General features: G+C 37.5%; 1 protein-coding gene across 26 annotated transcripts; it reads right to left on the reverse strand.

The window, feature by feature from the left end:
- Positions 1-16: 16 nt before the first annotated feature.
- On the reverse strand, positions 17-24,197 carry znf740a (zinc finger protein 740a). 26 transcript variants are annotated; one of them, XM_040028869.1, is made up of 21 exons: positions 23,817-24,197; positions 21,281-21,443; positions 20,890-21,072; positions 20,107-20,253; positions 19,353-19,473; positions 19,028-19,111; positions 16,822-16,905; positions 14,930-15,013; positions 14,359-14,442; positions 13,761-13,844; positions 13,288-13,371; positions 12,556-12,639; positions 10,009-10,092; positions 9,555-9,638; positions 9,073-9,156; positions 8,583-8,666; positions 7,311-7,394; positions 6,835-6,918; positions 4,551-4,634; positions 3,952-4,070; positions 534-3,208 (listed from the first exon to the last, which is right to left on the reverse strand). In XM_040028869.1, the coding sequence occupies exons 2-21, from the start codon at positions 21,323-21,325 to the stop codon at positions 3,035-3,037; spliced, it is 1,965 nt and encodes a 654-aa protein (XP_039884803.1). In that variant the 5' UTR covers positions 21,326-21,443; positions 23,817-24,197; the 3' UTR covers positions 534-3,034. The 26 variants fall into 26 exon arrangements, with proteins under 26 accessions (XP_039884827.1, XP_039884803.1, XP_039884804.1 ...); XM_040028870.1 differs by having other exon boundaries at positions 23,813-24,197; XM_040028871.1 differs by lacking the exon at positions 23,817-24,197 and adding an exon at positions 23,464-23,806.
- Positions 24,198-25,267: the final 1,070 nt, after the last annotated feature.

The raw sequence follows: 25,267 nt of genomic DNA on the forward strand, positions 1-25,267 counted from the left end.
ATCATATTCCTTTACAAATTCTTTTTTTTTTATTATTTCAGCATAATAGTAAGAAGCCTCTCCTCTGATTTTCATACAGTTGAAACTAATTGGATCACAAGGGTACATATTAGTTAGCCCATTTTACATTAATCATTGTAACATTTTTTTAGGAAGTTATTCTTATGCACTCATTTTCCTACACAAAATAATCAATATCAAGATCCTATCTTAACTGAGGACCATAACTCTGCATGCAAGACTAATAAAGAAAACAACTAATCTGTGATAGCTACTGTTATGCTGTTGTTCATCTAATACCATTGTCAATATAATTTACTACAAATACCAGGGACTTTGTATAAGAAAGAAAACATTTTCTTGCAGTACTACTGCCTCTAGTGTCAAAAATCACCGAACATACTGGGCTCTCAACTGTACTGATCCAAATTGTTCTGTCCGCCTTTCGTGTCAAGTTGAGGAGAAATAGGCTTTGTCTAAAACCTAAAATCTAGTACAGATTGAAGGACAAAAATATCCATCTCTTTTTTTGCCTTTTTTCCTTACACTCCAGTGTTTACAATTTCATCAGAATAAAAAAGGTCCTTGAAACAATCATCAAAAATGTGATGACAAACTCGCAGACAAAAGAACAGAAAAACAAAAGCCTCCTTTGATCTGTCTGTAAAAAGAAGAAAATAAAACCTCAATCTTACAACAGGATTCTATTGCATTTAACAATGAGAATACTAAAAACAGTGAATGACAAAAACGTATTAACAAGTGACGTCTACTATATATTGTATTGCCCTTTTGCCGTTTTCAGTATGTGCTCACACCAGAAGTGTCCCTTCCACAGATTGGGAATAGTGTTTCCACAGCAGAGGATTTCATTTCTCAAACTTGGCTCCTCTGCTCTTTAAAAGGCCAAGCTGCTGATAACAGAATCCCATCTTTGTGCACACAGATTTGATAATCAATGGACCATTTAAAGAAAGCTTCTCATTAATACTTTTGGTAAAACATCACTCGACTCAGTCTTCCACTTCTCTGTATCGAACACAAACATCTCTTCATCCTACAATTCACAGACCATAGAAAGCGTGGCGGGACTCCCATCTCCACAAGTGTCATCTGGACCACTCACTATTTATCCGAATAAGACCGTAGTTACCAACAGATTATTCGCCCCAGTCTGCACTGACATTTCTGGGTTAAACAACAGGACGACGTGATCACAAGTTTACCAGTCACAGAAAGGAGCATGTTTGAGAAAGTCATTAAAAAGCAGCAAAGCGGGCCCCGTGGGGCCACTCCTTGCTGTACCGAGTACTTTCAAAAGTTCAAAAGGTAAAAGAAATCGCTTGTAACGCTATCATTTAGTACTACAATGACTATTTGTGTATCCGCAACTTAAGGCTAAACCCAAAGACGTGACCGTTATTCCACACCAACTGTATAGTAATGTCTGGATGAAAAAGCAGTTGTTAGGTGTGCGGCAGAGTCAAGCAGGTGTTGATCCTGCCGTGGCCTGCGACCAGCCAAAGCACCGCCGCTTGGAAAACAACGTAGCACGACTGTCTTCTCACACGGACCGCCACGCGCAAGGGCCTCCTGTTTTTTAGGATTATATTCTGTGTTACACCATCACCAGTAGCTATGACCCAAAATATTCAGTTATCACCATAAACATGACTTCTCGACAGAAGAACACATTAGTCTGGTTCAGCGCCACTGAATCCATCCACATTCAGTAACCACGACAGCTTAAGGATTAAAAATAATAATAATAATAATATGATGATGATGACGAAAGGCTAGTAAATACATCTGATCCACAATAATAAACGGCCAAGAAAAAGGCAGATGAGAAAAGAAAAGAAAACAACAGAAACATACTAAGGCCACAAGATTTTGTATACGCCCACTAATCTCACAAAGTGATCTGTACAAACATCACTGGACTTCAAAAGTGGCTAACCTGCATCATTATACACCAGGATCTATGCAGCATGAGCGAGCAGAGGAAATGTCCTGCTTTAGTGCTGCAGATCTCTATACATGTTCTGTATATTTACAGCTGAACACCACCACACGCCCTCAGTACACATGAAGGAGGGCTCGCCAAGTCTGCCGTCCTGTTCTGCCTCCTCAAATCAGAGAGAAACGTGTGACGCTCTGTGACCCGACACACGTTAAGTGCGCACCTCGTCGACTGCAGGTCGCACTTTCGTTTCTTGGAAGTCCTGGTTTTACAGTTATTGATATTAGTTTTATGTCACACAAAGTTACTCGGGTTTTCTCAGGATACGATGGTGACGGTGGCCAAAGACTGCATTTGAGCCAAATTCCAATTTACGTCAACACCTTGTTTTTCTTACAAAATAATCATTAAAACTGGACCTTCCGAGCTGAAAAAGCCAGGAAACACTTTATGCATCACATCAGATTTACACAGTAATAATAATAATAATAATAATAATAATAATGATGATGCTTTCAATGACCTGTCTTTATGCTTAACACTGTCCGATACAAGGCAAGTAAACTCCGGTCTGTACATGAAATGCCAACATAGTTTCCTCACTTTACCTGGAAGAAAAGTTCAGTTTTAATAACTTTAACCTGAAATGCTTTTATGATCCTTTCCAGGCCAAAGAGAATAAACAACAACAAAAAATTAGAAAGAAGCTCAAATTCTCTTCTTCTCCACCTCATCACACAGTCAACCGTTTCCTGTCCGAGTACCACCAAATGCAAATATTTTTTTTGAACAATAAACTTTTTTTTTTTGCAAAAATCAAATAGATTAAGTACAAAACAGGACCACCGTTTATCACAGAAAAGTCTCATCTTAAAAAATGGGAAGAAACAGAAACACAGTAAAAAGTCAACAAAAAAACCCACAAATGTCCCGCTGTCGTTATTAATCCCAAGACTCGAGCTGCAAGATCAGTCTGTGCTAGAATGTGATGGCACTCTGCACAGAGCTGAGAAGAAACCCTGTGGCTTGTCCCGTCTCTGGAGGTGTTGTGGATCCAGGGAAGATGGAATGTCAGACCGCCAGTCGACCCGGAGGTGGATGCAGGGGGCTCCAGGTTGGGGGTGCCGGTGGGGGTTCTTGGGGATATGGGCGTGGTTCGCAACAGGGCTGGTTCTCTACTTTGGCTACGCCGCGCCCCTGGCACAACCGCCGATGTCGCAACAGTCGGTCTGTGCGCGAAAAGTTCTTCAAAAGATAAATATTAGACACGGTCAAATTCAGGTCAATTTCAAGGTCATTTTTTTAAAAATATGATAAAATTAAAAATGTCAGAGTAAAATGGAACTATGAAGGAAGGAATTTAAACCATACATGATTACTCTAAACTCAGGCGTGTCAGAGGGAAAACAAAGAGTGGGAAATGCAGAGAAGTCCCTAATATTTCAATAAAGTGACTAACAATGTGGAAAAACAGTTGTTCCCTATATATAGACTTTATCCAGATGCAGTGCCATCAATCTATCCAAGTATTTATATGGCAGCATATTTTAGCATTTCTAGTTTTAGTGCATCGATACTGGCAAAGATCAAATCACTCGTGGAGAACCCCTCTTCTTTTTTTCTAAGAATTCAGTCTGTGCTGATGAGCTAGACCCACTGTGGCTTTCACTGATAATTGTATTTATGTCTGTATTAACGTATATGTCTAGTTCCATCTTCACTCAAACCATAACCCACAGCACGTGCTGCTTCAGTTAGCTCGCCACAGAGCAAAACAAGGACTACTGTTGCTAGGTGCAGTCAAAGGCGGTGGAGCTGGAGTTCATCTGCAGTATGAGAATCTTACCTCTTAAGAAAAATAACTTAACAGCCTGATGTCTAAAGGAACTGAAAAGTCTGGTGGTACTGATACGACCCATTCAAGTCCAAATTTGAAATTCAGCACGTAAGACACCTCACGCGTGTACTCCGTGTTTATTCATACATACCTGCTGGCACCGTTCACACTGGTAAGGCTTCTCTCCACTATGGACACGCTTGTGTCTCTCAAGGTGGTAGCGCTGAATAAACCTCATATCACACATGTCACAAGCAAATGGCTTCTCTCCTAAAAGAGCACACAAATACAAAGTCAATGCATCAATTTTAGCGTCTTGTACCAACAAACTGCGGCAGATTTTTTACTTACTAAATCTTTCTTTGCAGACTAAATTTCCAACACTTAAAAAAAACAAAAAAAATTTAAAAAGAAAAACATCAGGAAAAACAAAACAAAAAACAACTCCCTTATTAGTAAATTTCAACAGTGAATTTTCAGCATCTGATAACTGATGTTCTAAAAAGGCCTCGTCATCAACTCATTATGTGTAGATCAAAGTGGAATTTCATGTTTTTGTGGCCCGGATGTACACATGATGGAGGGCCCACAAATTGGGGCAACTTTTTTTTTTCTCTCTTTTTTTTTGGAGACTGGTTCAACATCCCATCAAATGACTTGACAATCCAAACTCGAGTTTGTTGTGACCCAGTTATGTTGCAAGCGCCAGTGCCTTTCTCCGTAATAAGGGTACGGTAGAGGAACGCATACCCGTATGAGTGAGGCTGTGTCTCTCCAGGTGGTTACGCTGAATAAACCTCATGTCACACATGGAACAAGCATACGGCTTCACCCCTACACACACAGAGCAATATATTAGCCCTACCACTCACAAGTCCAACAAACACAACTTTCAACCTAACTATGCACTCTGTACTTTCTTTTTCAGACATAACGCCAAAATGTTTAGACACTACAACTACACAGCTCCGACCATTGGTTAAACTAATAGACTTCAATTAGATTTTAACATAATACAGGAGATACACATTTTGAAACAATATCACCAAAGCCTGTCCTGTGTGCTGTATAAGATTAAAGTCATTGTGCATCAATAATAAATAGAAATCATAGTATTTATTCCCTTTGAGGTTTACAAATTTGATGTTGGACCCATATCCCCTCTTTACTAATATTATATATATTTAACTAAGTTACTCATGTTTGAGGTTTTTGTCAATATGTAGTGTAACAAATACTTTAATAGATTACTGATTAAATTATTACAATCATAAATGTAAAAATAAAATGAGGGTAGTTAAGGTAGAACTGGTAACTGGGACTATGTTTAACCTAGTTGTTTTACACTGGTTTGTCAGTGACAATTGGCTTTTGTAACATTGAGCTATTATAAAAAAAATAATTAGACTTATTTTGTGGTTTAGGTTATGGGTGAGAGCTAATGCACCCATTACTGGGACACAGAAGTATCAGAATTGCCATTTCATACCTTTGATTAAAAAGAATCAAAAGACTTTAAGGACAAATTACTAAAATGTACACAAAATGTGTTTCGTGTTCTAAACATTTGATTCTTGGCAATCTCAGGTATTGGATTTGGAACGGGGTTTGAAATGATTATGACCAAACCCTACCTATAAGGAGATTCTTTCAAAAAGCTTTAAGCCTTCTCAACAACAAACCCAGAGTAACACCTGGTATTAGAACTTTAAATGTATGCAATCTGGACACATTATCTGTCTAATGAAATCTGATCCATAGACCTTTGGATTAACATTTTAGATTAATTGCATTTTCAACAGATAAACTAAATGATCAGTACTGCTCTTAATCGGGAAAACATGATTAAGTGCTGATTCCAGGGTCTGTTTAAATCTCCTGGTATTAATACCAACCCAGCTACTGAGTATGTGTGTGTTTCTGTTTTCATCAATGTTGATGCTCTAAAGTTGAAATATCAGATTTTACTCGTTGACACAAGTTCTATGTGTAGTGAACAAAAAAGTACAGATACAAATGATGGGAATAAGCCTCCAACACACGTCAGGGCTCAGCCTTAGACAAAGAGCCAGCCATTTGGGAGCTGCTCAGAGCAGAGTCCTTATCTCAACCAAGAGAACCCAGCTGAGGTGATTCAGGGCCTCCAGGACACTGTAGGCCAAGAGTTTCAGACTTGTCAATGCATGAGGAGACCCAGGGGAAGACTGAAGACACACTGGGAAAATTAGATGTCTTGGCAGCCTTGGAAACCCCTCAGGGTCCTTTGGCATCCAATTATAATACACAGGGTTTTCTTGATCTAGATAATGTATCCAGATACACATCACAACCAGGTTTAAATGGGGTGAGGGTGTTGGTCAGATATTCTGCAGTTCATATATTAGATTAACCAAACACACTACAAAAAAAAAAAAAAAAAAAAAAAGCGTGAACAATGGCAATTCAAACATTCGGAGCAACTAACCAAACCGCTAGGGGAATAAAATACTGTTTTAGATCCAAAAGTATTCTCCCTAAGAAGTGCTAAACGATGTGCCTACTTTATAACTACACAGAAGTATCCTTTATATTACACAATAAATAAAAGTCATCTACAGTACTGTGAAAAAGTTTGAGAAACTCGAGTTCTTAATATCTTTTTTACATCAAACAATATTATGATTAAGGTGTCTGATTGGTCCAATTCATTCTTTAGTAAAACAACCCTAAATAAATACAGTTACAAAGAACTTAAGATCAGTGACAAAATGAACATCATATTCTACAACAGATGCCCTCTACATGACCATAACATCATGGAGATGGTCTGGGATTACATGAAGAGAGAACGCGCTGAAACAGTCGATACAGACAAGAAAATTGTGGCACGTTCTCCTATAACTAACAGGCAGAATATGAAGTCTTTATATGGAGTTACTTAAAATGAACTATTCATGGCATCATCTTTTAAAATAGCCTTGCTTTATTTTGACTGTCCAAAACCTTTGCACAGTACTGTATACAATGTGATAAGGGCAGGTGCGCGGACGCATACCCGTATGAGTGAGGCTGTGTCTCGCCAGGTGGTAACGCTGAACAAACCTCATGTCACACATGGTACAAGCAAAAGGTTTCACACCTAAATGCAAAGCATCAATATGTTAATTTCAGGTCTTTGAGCTTCTGTTTTACAATCCATCAATCAATATTGTACTTTTAACATCAATTTACAATTGATGGGTTGTTAACCATGCTTCACTTGTTTAATCTAGCCAAAGATTACGCTCTAAATCCAATTAATACATTAAACTGTTGTTCAAATTTCAAATCCACAGCTAAACACATCTCATGAGCTGATGATATCGTAGTCCAAGATTTACGTACATGCCAAGATTTGTAATAATGTTTCCTTTCACAGATAATACAGGATAGCCTTGATTAAGTGCACTACTTAGTAAGAATAATAGTAACTGTCCCTATATTTAACATAATGAAAGTACTGTAGTACGGGTAAGGTGGGCGGACGCATACCCATATGAGTGAGGCTGTGTCTCGCCAGGTGGTAGCGCTGAAAAAACCTCTTGTCACACATGGTGCAAGCATAAGGTTTCACACCTAAACGCAAAGTAGCAATATTATATTACTTTACCTCAGTTTCCATGTTACCAATAAAAATCTAGGCTATTATTCATTAACCACACATTTGCCAATGCATGCAAAACAAAGATGACAAATGTTTTCTTCATGAAACACTAGATACCCACATAATCAGTTAATGGACCATTTTATCTATATAAATCAAGATATTAGTACTCCAAAGAGTTACAACTGAAGCTCGGGGTAAACTTTAATAAAGACCATCACTTTCTATAAAAGCATGGTCGTACTGTCACGGTTTGTGGAGACAGACCGTGCGGAGATGTGTGTGGTGGACCCAGGACCCCTGTTTAGTCTTAATACTAACTAAGCATTTTGATCTCTCCTTTTAGGAAAGTAATGAAATAGGATTTCACAAGAAATAAGATTCTCTGATTTTTCTAATTAGCCAAATGTCTCTACAGTCCAGAGTTCTACAGTTAATTTTGTTTCAAAAGATGCTATGTGCTCAAAAGGGTGTCTATTATTTTAATTAGATTACTAGAGATGCACCGATTGACTCATGAAGGAGCAGAATCGTCCTTTTTCCAACATTGTCAGCCCAGACTGGCTCCCATACGTTGGGTTACTAATGAGTTTCATGCATGCTTAATCAATTCACATCCATGGTCACAGCCACACGTTAACATGTCATTAGCATCTAAGTTCCTCACTGTGAGTCAAGGCACAAAGTTTGGCAAACTAAACTGGGGAGGATCACCACAAAAATGTTTGACTTAAATCACTTTGATCCCATTGAACATGAACGTGACTAAAGCTAGCCAGATCTCAGAGCCATCTGCAAACCAGGAGCCTCGGTATAAGCAACGATTTTAAGAGGTTAATATCAAGGGAAATTATGGAGATAAGTGAAAAACACAAAAAGTCAATGACCCGTTATGTGGTGAAGTTACAAGGATAATGGAAAATGATGCAGGCCCTGACATTTGTCTTGTTATACAAATCTGTTGAACCTGATTTGTTTGGTAGGTGTGTACAGCAACCGGATTCTCCAAGAAAAATTGCAATCGGTGCATCTCTATAAATTCCTATATAGCTATGCAAGATGTAAACTGGTGGTACTTGGTAATACTTGATATTGGTACAATAAAAGCTGTGTGACAGTGACCAATATAAAGTGTTATGGGCAGGTGCACTGACGCATACCCGTATGTGTGAGGCTGTGTCTTGCCAGGTGGTAACGTTGAAAAAACTTCATGTCACACATGGTACAAGCGTAAGGTTTCACACCTAAATGCAAAGCATTAAGGTATTATTTTCAGACTCGTTTTTGTGTTCACAATCCATCAATAAGCAAATTACTTAATTTATTCAGAATTGATGGGTTGTTAACCACTATTATTAATTTCCTTTTTTTAAAAGCTGTAACTTGTTGTTCATCCAATTCCAGTAAAGAATACAAACTGAACCAATTCTCAAATCCACAGCTTAACACATTACATGAGCTGATGATGTTGCAGTCCTGTATTTCCTCACAGTCACATAAAACGTTACAATTATGAACATAATGTAGGGTAGGCTTCATCAACATCATTCTTCTGGCCACTTTAAAGTAACTAGCATAAACAGCTTACTCGTAACAAAATGCACATACAGTCTGATTTCAGTGAAATGGGTAAGGTGGGTGAACGCATACCCATATGAGTGAGGCTGTGTCTCGCCAGGTGGTAGCGCTGAAAAAACCTCTTGTCACACATGGTGCAAGCATAAGGTTTCACACCTAAACGCAGAGTAGCAATATTAAATTACTTTGCCTCACGGTCTCTCTCTTTTTCCTTTATTTTCTGTCTTTCTTTACTTTTTTTTTTTTTTTAATTTAGAAAAAAATATTTAAGCTATTGGTTATTAACCACACAGTGGCCAATTCATGCAAAACCAGAACTTTTTTTCCCCAAATAAATTTAGATTATAATTGCCAACAAAAATCAAAGCAGCAAAATACTGAATTATGGTTATCCTGTTGATTCTGACTGCTGACAGCTAACAAAAGACAAGAAAATGTTTATAATATTTATACATGACATGTTTCCTAAATATAAGTAATAAGACAAACTAACTAAATTAAATGTGCACACTTGCTAACAACACATGTCATGGGCACGGTGCACGGACCCATACCCGTATGAGTGAGGCTGTGTCTCGCCAGGTGGTAACGCTGAAAAAACTTCATGTCACACATGGTACAAGCGTAAGGTTTCACACCTAAACGCAGAGCATCAAGAGAATTATTTTTGATTCTCTACAACAGAGAAAAAAAATGTATCTATAATTATGCCTGATAAATTAAATGTGCCAGTGTGGATTAAATTGATATCTGTGGTTAATAACCAATGTCATACCCCTGAAGTAAATTACAGGGGTACAATCTAAGATGCTTGTTTCAAATTACAAACTTCCCAGAGGGGCTCTTAAGTTCACTTAAACATGAGCTGAATGTTATCTAGCTGAAATTATACTTAGAATGAATCTTATCATAAACTGTGTCTGAATACAGATTTACAAGACTAGCTCAAGCATACACATGTAGCAGCATCCTAATTTTGTGACAGCTTTAAGATTGGCAGACGCATACCCATATGAGTGAGGCTGTGTCTCGCCAGGTGGTAGCGCTGAAAAAACCTCTTGTCACACATGGTGCAAGCGTACGGCTTCACCCCTATACACACAAAGTACCAGCTTTAGCATAAAAACACTCAACTGCCAAAATTGATCCATGTTAAACTTTACTAATTACTTAGTAAAGTTTGGCTGCACTTATCAGCGCTTTGTTTAAACTGGAAATTCCAGCGTGCTTTAATAATCTGTCATTCCAATTGAAAACATTTGCATCTCTGAATAATAAGGAAAATGCCCTGTGCAGAAAGTAGAATTAAAATTTTCCTAACCAAAAAAACCAAACCTATCAAAATGACAAAAAAAAATAAAAATATAGAAATAAAAAATTGGGTTGAAAATGGAAGTCCACATTCCAACTAGCACAACAAAAAGTTTTTCACACTATGTCAATGGGTGCTTCTAATCGTGTAATTTCAACATACCACATACAGGTTTTCTGGAATAGATTTGTTCACGCTGATCACAGAAGGTGTGACAATTTTAGGCAGTTGGCAAACAACTCTGCACAAGACATTAAGTTTGCACATTCATTTGCGGAGCAAGAATTAACAGGAAACTGCTCTGAAAATCATCATACAGAACCTATCCTAGCACCGAAGCACAAATTAACTTTATCTTCCATAAGAGAAATCTGTAGTTTGGAAATATACAGCTTTTTTTTAAAAGAGAGAAGCTTGTGTTAGTTCCTGACCATCACTTTGAATGTGAAATGACACGATTATGTGGGGGGGGAAACAAACAAACACTGACCTGGATAGCGGCAGTCCCGATCTAAGTAACATTCCCATCAACTGAAAAGATAATGTTTCCCTTAAAGTCCCCTCCCACTTCTTCCAACAAGGCCACAAAACCTACACCCCTTAATTCAGTTTGTGAATTTGCATAACAATTCCCAATGAACAAATCTTAAATTCAGTATCAACATGTAAAAAACAAAAAAGCCCACTCATCTTTTAATATTTTTTTTTTTCATTACATCAAGATAATTGGCTAACTGTAATATTCAAAGCTGCAAGTAATACGACTCCTTTTTCTGTTCTTCCCCATACACACACAGTTTACAAGATTTAATATAAAAAGTTGATACATACTGTAAATGATGCAAATATGACAATGTCATAGCTGTCAATATCATCTTTTGTACTTTGAATAAAAACATTTGTTGCAGACTCACCACCTTCATGCTCTTGCATTTTGAGTTTAATCCCACAAAATAAAATAAACAGTTGAACTAACATCATTCCTTTTTTTCACAAATGTTTCATTTAGAAATCACCGAAATGCAGTGTTGGTCAAGTTACTTGAAAATAGTAATTAGTTACTAATCACTGATTACTTCTCCCTGTAAGTAATCCAGTTACTTTACTGATTACTTATTTTCAAAAGTAATTAGTTACTTTATTACTTAGTTACTTTAAAAAAAAAAAAAAAAAAAAAAAAAAAAAAAAAAAACCACACGATACACAACCTGAATATATGATAAAGCAATAGACCTTTCAGCCTAATTCTACTTTTTCTGCATTATCCATCATATAAATTTGAATCAAATGAAAAAGTCTCTTAACTTTATGCACATTGCATCAAGCAAAAATTCAATTATATGCAACTGTCTCTGACTGGAAGAAATTTGTTTAACATTTAAACCTATTTTCTGCATATTCCAGTGAGAGGGGCCAGTGGAGGTTTGCTCGGTGACGCAGTGGTCATGTCAGTGGGGGGTATCCAGGGGTTTCTCTGTGAATTTCACATTCCCATGGCAGCGTGCTAGGTGCTTGCTCAGATTTAAAGTTTAATACTTCGCTGTTGAAAGAAGTTTTCTTCGCATGTAGAGTGTACAGCGGACGCTAATGTTTTTGTCACTTTTACGGAATCAAACTCAAAGTAATGTCAGTACTTCGGTGCTTTAAACGCTGCATGGTCGTACTCTCTCCATATTATCCATTGTTGATCTACACATGTCTGTTGCTGCCACGGACGTCGTATGCTTGTACGTCATTGTCATAAGACACTCTCACAAACAAAATCACAGTTTAGTAACGCAGGCTGCTTATGGGAAAGTAACAGGAATCCAATTACTTTTTTGCAATAGTAATCCCTTACTTTACTCATTACTTGAAACCCGTAATCTGATTACAGTAATGCGTTACTGCCCATCTCTGCCGAAGCATCAAACAGAGTTACCACAATAATTGTTAGGTTAAAAAAAAAAGTACACATAATTATGACTTTAATAGCTAAATAAACACTAGAGACTAGAGTGGTACTGAGTTTTCACTTTATAGTCATCATGTCATTTCATATACAAAGTATGGGGGAAATATTACTACACAAATTCTTACAGAGGATCCTTACAGGTAGATCATGACAAATTAGCATTTGTCAGAAAAGTGATAGAAAGCAACACAAACTCGAGTTTGAAGCAGCCATGTAAACATTATTTGTGGGCACATGCAAGGGGAAAGTCAGGGTGAGAGGGGGGCAAGATTTAAAAAGCGAGGCATACCTGTATGAGTGAGACTGTGTCTCTCCAGTTGGTAACGTTGTATAAACCTCATGTCACACATGGTGCAAGCATATGGCTTCACTCCTAAAGACAGCACAACAACATCAGATGTATTTCAACACACTGGTGAAAGTGATGAAGACCAAGACTTAAATAAATGACAGATTAACTATTGTAGCATGCCTTTTTACTGACAACACATTACACTGAAAAGACTAACAATATACAGACATTAAAAAGCGTATTAAGAAATAAAAAATAATCAAAGAAACCGATTTTTACATGTTAAAGTTTGGTTGAAACTTAAGGATTACCCACTAAAAAAAATAATTAAAAAAGAAAAATCACCAACATTTAGTTTCTCCAGATGTGGGGAAACAGGTACTTGCAAACGACATTTTATACTACCAATGTCTGCAATTTAAAGGCTTTTTAGTGTAGTGTATCTTTCATTCAATATACAATAGTCAAGAATAACCATGCAATAGTGCCATTACAGTGTTAATCACAAAACAAGGTAACTGACAGAGTCACTTTTTCTGTGGACAGTTTTCCAACAAAGCCTAAAAGCTCTATTAAACATTGTTTTTTTTATGAGGGGGAATTAATTTACCAACAATGTGATAATTATAGTATCATATAAGACGGTGAAATCAACATAAAACAAATGAGTATATGGTTTATAAATATATCAGGTTTCACAGTGAAAGGGGAACAATTAATCAAGCATACCAGTATGAGTGAGGCTGTGTCTTGCCAAATGGTAACGCTGGAAGAACCTCATGTCACACATGGAGCAAGCGTATGGCTTCACCCCTAAACGCATACAGTGTGAAATTTTAGGGGGGACAAAAATAATAATAAAAAAAAAAAAAGTTCTCATGAACTATGTGCACAAAATTTGTCAATCTACATAAACTAGTCAATATTACGTAATAACAAGAGCAAGTACTTTCATGACCAGCTAATTCTAAACATACAAGACAGAAAAATGTGTCACATAAACCCTAACAGCAGTTAGCAAATACAACGTATACAACAGAAAAGACAAAACTATTAATTCTTAACGTCTAACAATCAAGAATATGTAGTAACAAAAATCACAGCTTGCTTTGTGTCTGTCGGATAGGTGATTCACACACATACAAACAAATATCAACAAGCCCTAATGGTGTTAAGTGAGAGGGACAAGTAAAACTTAGTACCCGTATGGGTGAGAGTGTGTCTTGCCAGGTGGTATCTCTGGAAAAATCTCATGTCACACATAGAGCAAGCATATGGCTTCACCCCTGCACACACAGAGCAAAATCCTTTGAAAATAATAGTAATAACAATAATAAAATAAGCACATGAATTCAAGGACTCACTTATATAATGTATCCAGACATGCCAAAAGCAGTGGCATCAGTACAGTGCCACACTAAATGCACATGTCTAACATTTCATAATCTGTTAACATGTCTGTAATAAGGGTGGGTGGGAGAAAAAACAAACAAACAAACAAAGCAAAACAAAAAAAAAAAAAAAAAAAAAAAAAGTCTTTTGCCAAACTTAAAACTTTTCATGCCAACAAGCTTTTTGAGAGCCAAAATTGACTCAAAGTACTCATCAAGATGACTGTTATTGTAACATTGAGGTAGAAAACTGAAATGCACTCCTTATATGCCTCAACAGTTAAAAATGCTTGATGTTTATGAGTATTTGGTCCTGTAAAAAGGAGTGGCCTGCGAACTTAAAATTGGGTATTTGGGCACCAAGACAGCAAAAAAAAAAAAAAAAAAAAAAAAAGAAGCAGACCCATACCCGTGTGAGTGAGGCTGTGTCTTGCCAAGTGGTAGCGTTGGAAAAATCTCATATCACACATGGAGCAAGCGTATGGCTTCACCCCTACACACATAAAAGTTTGTAAATATCAGCTAGAAACTGCATCAATTTTTAACACATGACCACAACTCTTCCCTTAGAATAGCTCTTCTTTTTGTTTCACATATTATACCAATCGGCCTGAGAAGCCAAAGCACAATTTAGATTTAGCAGTGGTTATAGGAACTATGATAACACTCGACTTATTTCAGTGAAATTTGGAAAAAAAACAAGATAAAACAAAACAAAAACGGTATAAATGTACAGATAAAGTAGAGCTTTCAGCAGGGGAAAAGCTGAGGTTGTTTACATACCCCTACTATGTATGCAAGATTTCAACTAAAGGTTTACCACTTTTTCATCCTCCTATTACATGTCTGGATACATCCTCATGCTCTTCAACATGTTATTTATTTATTTTTTGGGGGGCTGGAATCCTATCCTACGAAGGTAGAAAGCTAAGACACTTAAAACACGTCTACCTAATGAACTACGGTAAGCAGACGCATACCAGTATGAGTGAGGCTGTGTCTTGCCAGATGATAACGTTGGAAGAACCTCATGTCACACATGGAGCAAGCGTACGGCTTCACCCCTACATACACAAAGTATCAACATATTAGCTAAGACCTTCCTTCAAAGGAAGGCATCAAATTACTCAAGACTTTAGCAGGCATTTTATATTCTAACCAGGCTTCATGCAAACAGCGATTTGTTTTACATCCCATCAATGAAAGAAAGGGGGGCAGCTCATTTTCAAATAAACTGAATAGCACTATGAGGGGAAAAAAAAAAAAAAAAAAAAAAAAGCAGCAACAGGGCATAAGCCATACATGTCAGCAACGAGACAACTAGTGAGCGCGATTACACCGGCCAGCCGAAGCACAAACATTCTCCAAAGTTAACCATCACTCGTGGAAACAAAGCATTTTTTAGCAAATGGTTTTTCCTCACACAGTGCACATTGATTCCATTTACAGCAAAATTAAGAAAACATGTTGCTAGATGCGTGCTTCTTTCTTGCACACCAAAATGATGGCCTGCAAAAGCTTACAATCTGCTTTCTGCCATAAAGTTACAAGAGACGCAACTGAGTAACTGTATGAATGTTAATTAAAAAGCAAGGCAGTTACAGCTTAGAAACATGAAGCCCTCAGCCATTAGTTTACATTTAAAAATGTGGACATCAAAGGACTATTCCCATAATATACCATGGCCAAATCAAATCAACTACTTAAATATGACTTTTCTCATACAGTTAACAGAAATGTGAAATTTAGGCAAAACAGTATTTTCACATTACTGAAATGTCACTTTTCAAAGAAGAACAAAAAAAATACTAATTGAACTCTTGAATCTTCGTTTGTAGATCAACTAAGTCAACTATCAATAAGTAATAGTCCGTTTTTTCATGATTACTTGGTACACAACTATGCAGCTATAAACAACAGCTGATGGCAAGCTTTACTCATTTTGCCCGAAGTGAAGCCGCAGAAAGAGTATCAATCCGGGATTACACTGGCTGTGTGTGATGACTTGACCTCTAAGGGACGGCCAATATTTTGTGGCTTCAGGTAACCCCAATAGAGCCCCCAGTTGTTTGAGTCAACACTTCCTGTTTCGTACACTAGTTGTTCTTTAGAGATTCACCACAAAAAATAAAAATAAAAAATGTACATACAATTTAAAAATGTTAATAAAGTGAAATTATTCTCAGATGACAGTCAATTATTTTTAAATTTCATTTCAACAAAGGTGTTGTCTTTGTCTTTACAACGAGCACTTACCCAAATACAGCTAAAGTTCAAACATGACAGATCAAACCCTTGGAACACATTTGGAAACTTCAAATGTTTGGACAACTTTTTTTTTTGGTACAAGAGTCTTGTCCCTTGGCTAAAAATTGCATGAATGAAGATTTTTGTGCACAGCAATGGTACAAGAGGGATTATATACTTTGACAAGTCCACCACTTTGGGCAATGCTAAATGCTAATATTTGTCACTGTATGCATGTAATTTAACATTCTGATGTATACTGAAGTGTCTTTTTCAAGCGTTAAATGATTGAAATAAAGCAAATCAAATGCTGATGCATTTTTGTACCATGATAAACTTTCCCTTTCCTCTCTTCTGAATATATTAAAATTCAGTCCTTTCATGGTACAACAAATACCCTAAAGAGCTCTTTAAACAATGTGTTCAACACTTACTCAAAAGTTCAATCCCACAAAAAAAAATGTTCTCCTTTTACAAAAAACAAAACAAAAGCAAAACTATAAAAGGCCGTTTCCCAGCTGCATGTTTACCTGTAAGCTGTTTGTGTCTGATTTTAAATGCATAAATTTTGATTTCAGAGAACTGATTTTAAAAGTTAAACTGGGTACGGTAAATGGACGCATACCCGTATGAGTGAGTCTGTGTCTCTCCAGGTGGTAACGCTGGAAAAATCTCATGTCACACATGGAACAAGCGTACGGCTTCACCCCTACACACACAGAGCATAAAATTATTAGCTATTCATTCTAATAAATAAGCGATTATATAAAAAAATTATATAATATATAATGTAGAAAACAAAGAACAGATGCAATTTTGCCACAAAGTGCAAGTGGTTACTCTTAAAGATTATTAGTGAATTTTTAATTACTTTTATAAAACGGGGGGAATAATGGGGCAGCAGCTCTGACCTGCACATAGTGAATAGTATAAAACAATGAGGTTTTTTAAAAAAATCCAAGTTTTTTTTTTTTTAAATAAAATCCTCAGTTTATATTTTATATAATTAAAAACAAAACAAAAAACACAACAAAAAAAACTAAGAACATAGTCCTTTGATGTCCATGCAGTCATTTTTACTACATATAAAAAAAGAATTACATACAAAAATTATTTAAATGATTTTAAACATGCACAAATAACTATGCATTGCATGTTTTGCAGTCTGTGCTTTCAGGCATTCAAATTCACAGAAACTGGTCCACAGGTCTAACTCCACTTTTAAGTCCACTATCAAAAAGTCTTAAGAGAACTGTGGGTGTTGTCATTTAGAAATTTAAGAATATTGGGGAGGAAAAATAATAAATAATTCATCTATGTACCGATACTGCTGGTTTCTAAACAACCATTTAGAGAACGTTTACCAACATATATCTGCTTCTGAATTGAAACTGAATTGAACTGCATGCAAGAAAGTCTTGGCAGATATTTGGGAAAAAGGGAAAAAAAAAAAGATGGTGTAGAAGAAAGGGTAGTCAAATGTGGTCTGTTGTACTTGTGTTCCATCATTTTGCACTGTAACATGTTGTACTGCATAAGGTAACATCAGAAAACATGGGTATATCTGCCATGAAGAAGTTTAAATTTATAAAAAAAAAAGAAAGAAAAAAAAAAGAAAAAAAAAAAAGACCAAACTATGTTAAGACAAGTGTGTCAGACAGACATCTTGGGAGGATCAACCAGCACTGCACAAACAAAAGTCCAGATCAGAAATGCTTATCTTGCTAATTAAAAAGGAAACACAGCCAAAAGAACAAGTCTAAGCAAAGAGCCAACAAGTTGGAAACAAGACCCAACAAATCAGTTTGAATTTGCACAAAGTCACAACACAGACTAATTTCCTGAGCTGTACCAAAATATAGATGCTGTATGCAATTGTTTGGCTATTCATCTGTTAGATAAGCCATCTCATTTTACACACCTTGACTTCACCTTACTACTGCTATGTCCTTTTTTCCTCTGTTTCTTTGCTGTTTTAATGGGTTGAGCAGTGGTGGTAATTATTCGCTAAGCTTCAGAGCTTTGGTAGTAATTTCAGCCTCCACAAGACCTACAGCTGAACTCTGCTTCAGGGTTACGGTAGAGTTAGCCAAAATAAACTAAAAACAAAAACACATTTTACTTTATTAGAATAACATAACCTGGATTTTAGACAAAAATGAATTGTTTAACAGCAATACTGTGTTACAAAACTGACTAATATACACAGGCGTTTAATTTTAGTCTTTGTAATTTGGTCAAATTTGTAAACAAGCAAGAAAGATTCTGCTGTGCAAGTTTATTGACTGAAATGGGCTGTATTATGTTTACATATTTACAGTTGTAATGTTAAAACAGAAAACTACTAAAATGTATCTTAATATTTACACACAAAAATAAAGGAAAAAAGTGCAACTAAAGACAACGAAAAAACCCCACTTTAAACACTAAATCTAACACTGAGCACAGAGAAATTTGTATCATCATTTCTGTTAGACTAAATTAATATACATGCTAAAATTTTGCAAATACTTCTACAACTGATGCTGATCAAAATATAATCCAGAGGGAAGAAAACTTGTTATAAATGCTGAAAAAGTAAGAGTTTTTAATAGTGGACTCGGGGTTATTGGACCACACAGTATTCAATTTCCCACTGTAAACTTTCCAGTTATTGGGAACACATAATTATCAGACTGAACATTTTGAGGTGAACAGATTTTGGGAGTGGCTTTGTTGGAAATTACTGTCCACTGACAAAATGAATCCTGAGCATCTGTCCATTGACTTAAGTGACAGACTACGTAAGTAGTCAGACTTATGTAATATGGGTACGGTTAAAAGACGCATACCCGTGTGAATGAGGCTGTGTCTCTCCAGGTGGTAACGCTGAATAAACCTCATGTCACATACGGCACAAGCATACGGCTTCTCCCCTAAACCGAAGAGCACCAGTTTTAGTTAAAGTCCCCACAGATACCGAGTGGCTGTGAGGCAAAAGCTATTACCAAACAATGTTTTAAGCAGGCCATTGCAAAACTTCACAGTCGCTGCACACTCCTAGACTCAGTATAACTCAAGCTTTCAAAGCCTCTTTTAACAAGTCATTCACATATTTAGGCAATAAAGGCTGTCCTGGCCTAACTGCACTTGAGCTGTTCCAAACACAAACCATACCTGTATGAATGAGGATGTGTCTTTTGAGGTGGTATCCACTCCTAAACGCTCCGTAACAGTGATCACAAATAAAGTTTTTCTGCACTTTGGATGATGGACCATTCTCATCGCCACCTGCACCCTACGGAGAATGGTCAAGAACAGTGGTTAAACAGTTTAAATCCTACACCTTCATTGTGTAGTAACATTTCAGTTATACCCCCCAAAAAAAGCACCCGTCCAACTGATCAGAACTGGATGATATTCTAATTTTTGTGAAATGTCAGCAAGTGCAGTCCTATAGCTATTACTCTCCTAAAATATAAAATGAGAGTTATTTATAACCACTAATCCTTAAAATCAGCAGTATGAATGAAGACAACATAAAAGGTTGTTTTGTTTTTCAAACTACGTCATTTACATCTGAATTGACAAAATACCCCACAACCCCTTCCAATGGCCTAATGCCCTCATGTTACTGCTCCCCCTGTTATGCACACAACTGCAGTTATTGTGCTCTGCTTCACTCTGCTCCCCTCCCCCTCTTTCCTCTCCGGAGATCCTCCACCCCCTCCACATCTTCCCTGAGCTCCTCCCCCCACCCCCACACAAACAAAATGTGCACACAAGAGATCCAAGTCAGGCGCACTCGAATAAAGTTAAATGCTTTAACTACAAAATATGTACAAAGCGGCTTGGGCACATTTTCTGCAGTGAGCAAAAATTAACAGACGCAACAGAGACAATTCCCTATTTAGCAATCACAGCCACTGACCTTCCCTCCCCTTCCTTCTTGTTCTCTCACTTTACAGGGCGTTACTGATTTCCTGTTCTTTTTTTTCTGCTGCATGTCCTCGTTGGCCCTCATCTCTTTCTCATCCAGCAGGCGGGGAGCTTGGAATTCACCTTCCTTCCGGATAAGCTACCAAGCCAGACAAAAAAAAAGAAAAAAAGAAAAAAGTTAATTATTTCTTATTTTTAAGAATGGGTTAAAAGTGCTCTCTGAGACAAAAACAGTATGGACATTACTGAGCTGAAAAGATGCAGTTTAGCCATTATGTCCATTTCTGCCAACGCTGGAAGCAGAGGTTGGTCACATATAACAGTTGAGGTTTGTATTTTCTAATTTTAGTTAAACCATTACATACTTTAAAACCATTTGGCGCACCTTCTGATGGAGAACTGATAAGTGCTCTTTAATTTTCTGGTAACTGCAAGTTTCGTTTGCCAAAACATAAAAACTTCTAAGTTGTGGAAAACAAAGGAAAATGGGCTAAAAAGGGAACTAACTACGCACCCTTGAGTATAACTTGTTAGTGCTTAGGTTATTCCCCTTTTCCATCCCAATTTCAATCTATATCCAATCTAAATTATAAGTTAAAATGCTAAACAGAAAGCAAAAGTTGTTTTAAACTGGGAGAAATCACAATAGGATGTCCGCTTACATTCTGAATTTCATAATTCAGAATTGTGCCAAGTGTTTACACCCTTCACAATATCAGTAACACAACATAAAACAGCCCAATTTCCACTCCACATTTCCCACGTGGGTCCTAACCAGGGGTGGACAGCTCATTCCAGATGGGAGGATCATATGGCTCTGAGGAGCGCGGTCAGGTCCCTCTCTCTGCGGTGGTGCATGGCCAAGTGGAGCCATCATTTTTTTGGGTGGAGCGGCCATGGAGCTGGCCTGCATCAGGGCCATACTGGACAGGACCGCTTCGCAGCCAAGCAGCCCCGCCTGCAAAGAAAGAGTTAACAACAACACTTTACCAAACACATCAAGCATTTCAACAAATCAGCAGTCTGCAATTTCAAATGATCTGCATCTAAGACAATACTACGAGTAGCACGCAATGTGCTTTGGCAGTCATCAACGACAACATCCTGAGTGACACAAGACTGCAAGTAAAGTTATTTGTCACCACTTTGGTGTTCTTAAAACAAACCCATTTCATATGGTCGCGGACTGAGCTGCTGGGCAGATGTGACATTGCTGTTGTATATGTGAGCGCAGGGGCAGGGGTGGGGACAAGGTCATCCAGAGATCCGTCAGTCAGGATGGTCAGGCTGGTGGGAAGCCACACCCACCTCACTCATCAAGCATTAAAACTGAGGAAGAGGAGGATGTGGATGAAACAGACAAACATTAAATTACAACAGCAGCACCTGCTGTCTTTACCGTTACATATGCCAAAGAAATATAATACAGAAATGTGTCTCATTTGGAGAAATGATTGGACGATTTGCATAAAGGGTTTACTAACTGTGGCTAAGATTTACTTAATCGTGCTATATTTTTACCTTACACCTATGTTTTTTCCCCATTTTATAATAAACACGCCAAATCATGATCAGATATCATACTCATCTCATAAAGATGAGATGAGTATGCATTATAATAAAAAGTAAAAATACAAAAACTCAGACAGAGATGATTATGACTGCAAGAGATCATTAATATGGGTGGGAAAATTTACAATTCGAATCTGTTTTGTTCCCAGATCTGCATATTAGATTTGTCTGTGTTGAGACATTAGTGTGGAGGTGAATTTAAGAGGTATGCATATAGCATCGATTTTACAGTAGCTTTAAGTACAATGCATGCAAATTTATAACAACTAAATATTCTTACACATTTTAAGTTAGCATCACTTAATTTATGTGCAGCATATAGATGCAGTATACGCTGCATAGGTTGTAAGGATTGTAAAGCTCCGTGTTTTGAGAACCATTTCTGTTAATCTACTAAATACTGTAAGCCTAGTGCACATCAAATGATAATTTTTGGTGTATGTATTTGGATGAAGTTTGGTTATGAAAATATTCCCCAGTAGTTTAAAAAAAACAAGCTCTGCGCCAACAATCTAAAAAGGTCCACTTTGCTCTAGGTAATAAATACAAAACTCCCGTAAGGCATCATGAAAGGTCATTTTTAGTCTAGCTGGTTTCAATTTGTGTAAAACCTTCAGGTCTTCAGAATTAAGTATATATTTGTGCAAAAACAGAAACTTGTGAAGATTGGCATACTGCAGAGAAACTACAGCAGAGTCAGACAAATCACATTTTAAAATACCAGGATGACTGATGAGACAATTAGCATGTCTAAACACTTAAACATGGGAAATTCTTTTAAAAAAAACAAACAAAAAAAAAAACCGTGTATCATTTATAGTACAGGACATATGTTAAGTACGAAAGGTAACAAAAGAAAAAAAAAACAAACATGTAAAATACAAACCAGAACTCAACATTTAATAGCACAAAAGAAGCAGCTGCGTGGGTGCGAGTCTATCAGGGGAGGTTATTATTATTTTGAAGGAAATAACTCAGATTACATGAATCCCCTTGTAAAGTACAACTTGGGGTGATATCATGGAGAAAACCTTAGCTGTTGTGGAATATATATGAGTGAGGGTGATTATTAGTGTGCTGCTGGAGACTAATGCAAAAGTGCTTGCAATGCAATAAATTATAAGCCTAAATAAAGTAAAAAAGCACGTAAAGTTCTCCGACTGCACCCACGCTGATCGTTTGCATTTAAACGTGCGTTTTGTATTTTTAAACACGAGGTTTGTTAACTCGAATGTTACGAGGAGGCCATTAAATTACCGAAAGAAACACTGCTCGGTCTTGTGAAGGGGTTCTCATGGGGTTTTGTGTTAGTTTGAAGGATCGTTGTTATACTCACCATTATATGGATTAAATGCTACGCCTGTGCAACACTACAAAGGTTAACCGTGGCCAGCAATATTTTTTATACCAGGTTTTCGCCATCGGCGTGGGTTAACTAAAAAGGGCTAACGTTGCTAGGAAAACAGACAGCTAGCGAAATGCTAACCTCAGCCAACACTGATTAAAACACTACACGAACACGTCGCGTAGTTATTTTCAGTTTTTAGTAGCTGTGTTTTGTGATGGCGGAGAAAATTAAATGAGCCAATATTATTATATTATACTGAATATAATATAATTTATTAGCTTTACCGACGAGTGGCCTTCAAACTACCACCCAACCCATCATTAGTTCTGCTGATGCTGGAACAACCTAGCTAACATCAGCTAGCTGCTCGCGGGCGCCCTCGCCCACTCTAATGTTACTGCCAGTAATCGAGCAAATTTTGAAGCCCACCTGGTCACCGATGTAACACAGCTGCAAAGCGAGAGTATATATATATCTTGCTAGATTTATGTAATAATATTATTATTATTTTTACAAAACGACGCTTCTTACGATATAAGCTAAAGCGGTTCAAGACAAGACTGAGTAATAAAGGCATTCGTGATGGCCGTCGCAGCGAGTGCCTCCCCCTCCCGACGAATAAGCTAACATTTGTTAGCGGCCTAGCGAGAGCTAACATTGACGCCGTAATTTTGTGCAAACCCCCATTTGCTCTACTACCACACGGTGGATTTTGCAGACCGCGCAATGCACATTTGGAATCCGCGGAGCATCTGAGAAGAAATGAGAATATATTTACCTACCTTTCTGCTTCACTCGCCCGACGTTTTCTGTACCGTCTAGTTTACAAACACAGGAAACGCCACAGGATGTAACCCACTCCCCCACACAGCAGCAAAGCCTCCTCAAGCGAAGAGAAAAGGGTCATCTTCTATCAGCTCCCCGTGAACAAGAGAGCCTTGGCTCGAAAGGGCGGACAAAAACTCAGTCCATTTTCATAAGTGGCGTGGGGATTTTGACGCCCACTCCACACTGTTGTGGCTGTGTTGTGGTGCTGCTGGTCTCTCTGAGTTTGCAGCAGATACAGACTACGACTGAAGAGACGCAGACGAAAAGGAGCGAGCGCTTAAAATGACAGAAAACAGGGACGTGCACACAAACACCGGAGGGTTATAGTAGTAGCTCAGTCTGCTGCCGCTTTGCACATGCTTGGCTGAAGTGCACATGGGGCCAAATTAATAACCATCACTAGCCCATTACTATTATTATTGTGGACCCTGCAGCTTTTATTCCTATAGCAATATTAGATTTGGTGACGTCATTGTCAGTAGTGTAAGGATCACTGATTCCTTTTAGTCAGTTTCATTCTGCACTTTGAGCCTTCCTTTTGTATTTGCTTTACACATTAGCCTGAATTAAACACATCTCCTCTAATTAATCTATATCAATCGGTGATTAGAATAGGCTATGATTATTTTATTTGTCATTAATAATATAATGCTGGATATCATTGATTACTTATTGGCTTTTATAGTTCATCGCATCTTGTAGCTTGTGTCATAAAACTAGCCTTACTGGTAATGTAGGCTAGTGTAGGCAGGACATTTTTTGGAAAATTATTACCTTTTATTAATTTGTTAACTTATTCTGGCACAACACCTAGGATATTTTCTTTCTCATCCCTGTGATGTGTTCATGGTGCAGATGTAAGGTAGCGGTCGCGGTGTTTCAGTATCTACAGTAGCTGGCTACAGAGGAGGAGCAAACACAAACCCCTCCTCTGTAGCTCCTCCTCTCCTCGCTGTATTTCCCAGGGAGAGAGAAAAAAACCCAAACAAAAACGTTAACGTGATACATTTTAGAAATTAATATGCACGCAAGACAAGACGAGAGGAAGATGAATTTTACTTTCAAAAGAAAGGACTGTTCAGCAAGTGAACTTTTAGTGAAGCGGAAATTTAAAATCAGCAACAGCTTTGTTGGCCAAGACTGTGTACACATACAAGGAATTGAGCTCCTTTTCCCCCCTTTGCTCTCAGTGTAAACAGAATAGACAAACAGTGGAGACTACAGCAACACAGCAGCATGACACAGACATTAACAGCATGTATGGGATATTCATATGTTTAATGGTGCCAAGTGCAAAGATGTTGGGATAAATTGTGGAATAAATAAGGATGAATAGCTAGTTACTATACATACAGTATATACACGGGGACAGTCTCATGCTTGTAATGTCCTATTTAAATTTTTG

The sequence above is a fragment of the Simochromis diagramma genome, unplaced genomic scaffold, assembly GCF_900408965.1.
Source record: "Simochromis diagramma unplaced genomic scaffold, fSimDia1.1 OVJJ01000483.1, whole genome shotgun sequence".
Classification (NCBI taxonomy): domain Eukaryota; kingdom Metazoa; phylum Chordata; class Actinopteri; order Cichliformes; family Cichlidae; genus Simochromis; species Simochromis diagramma.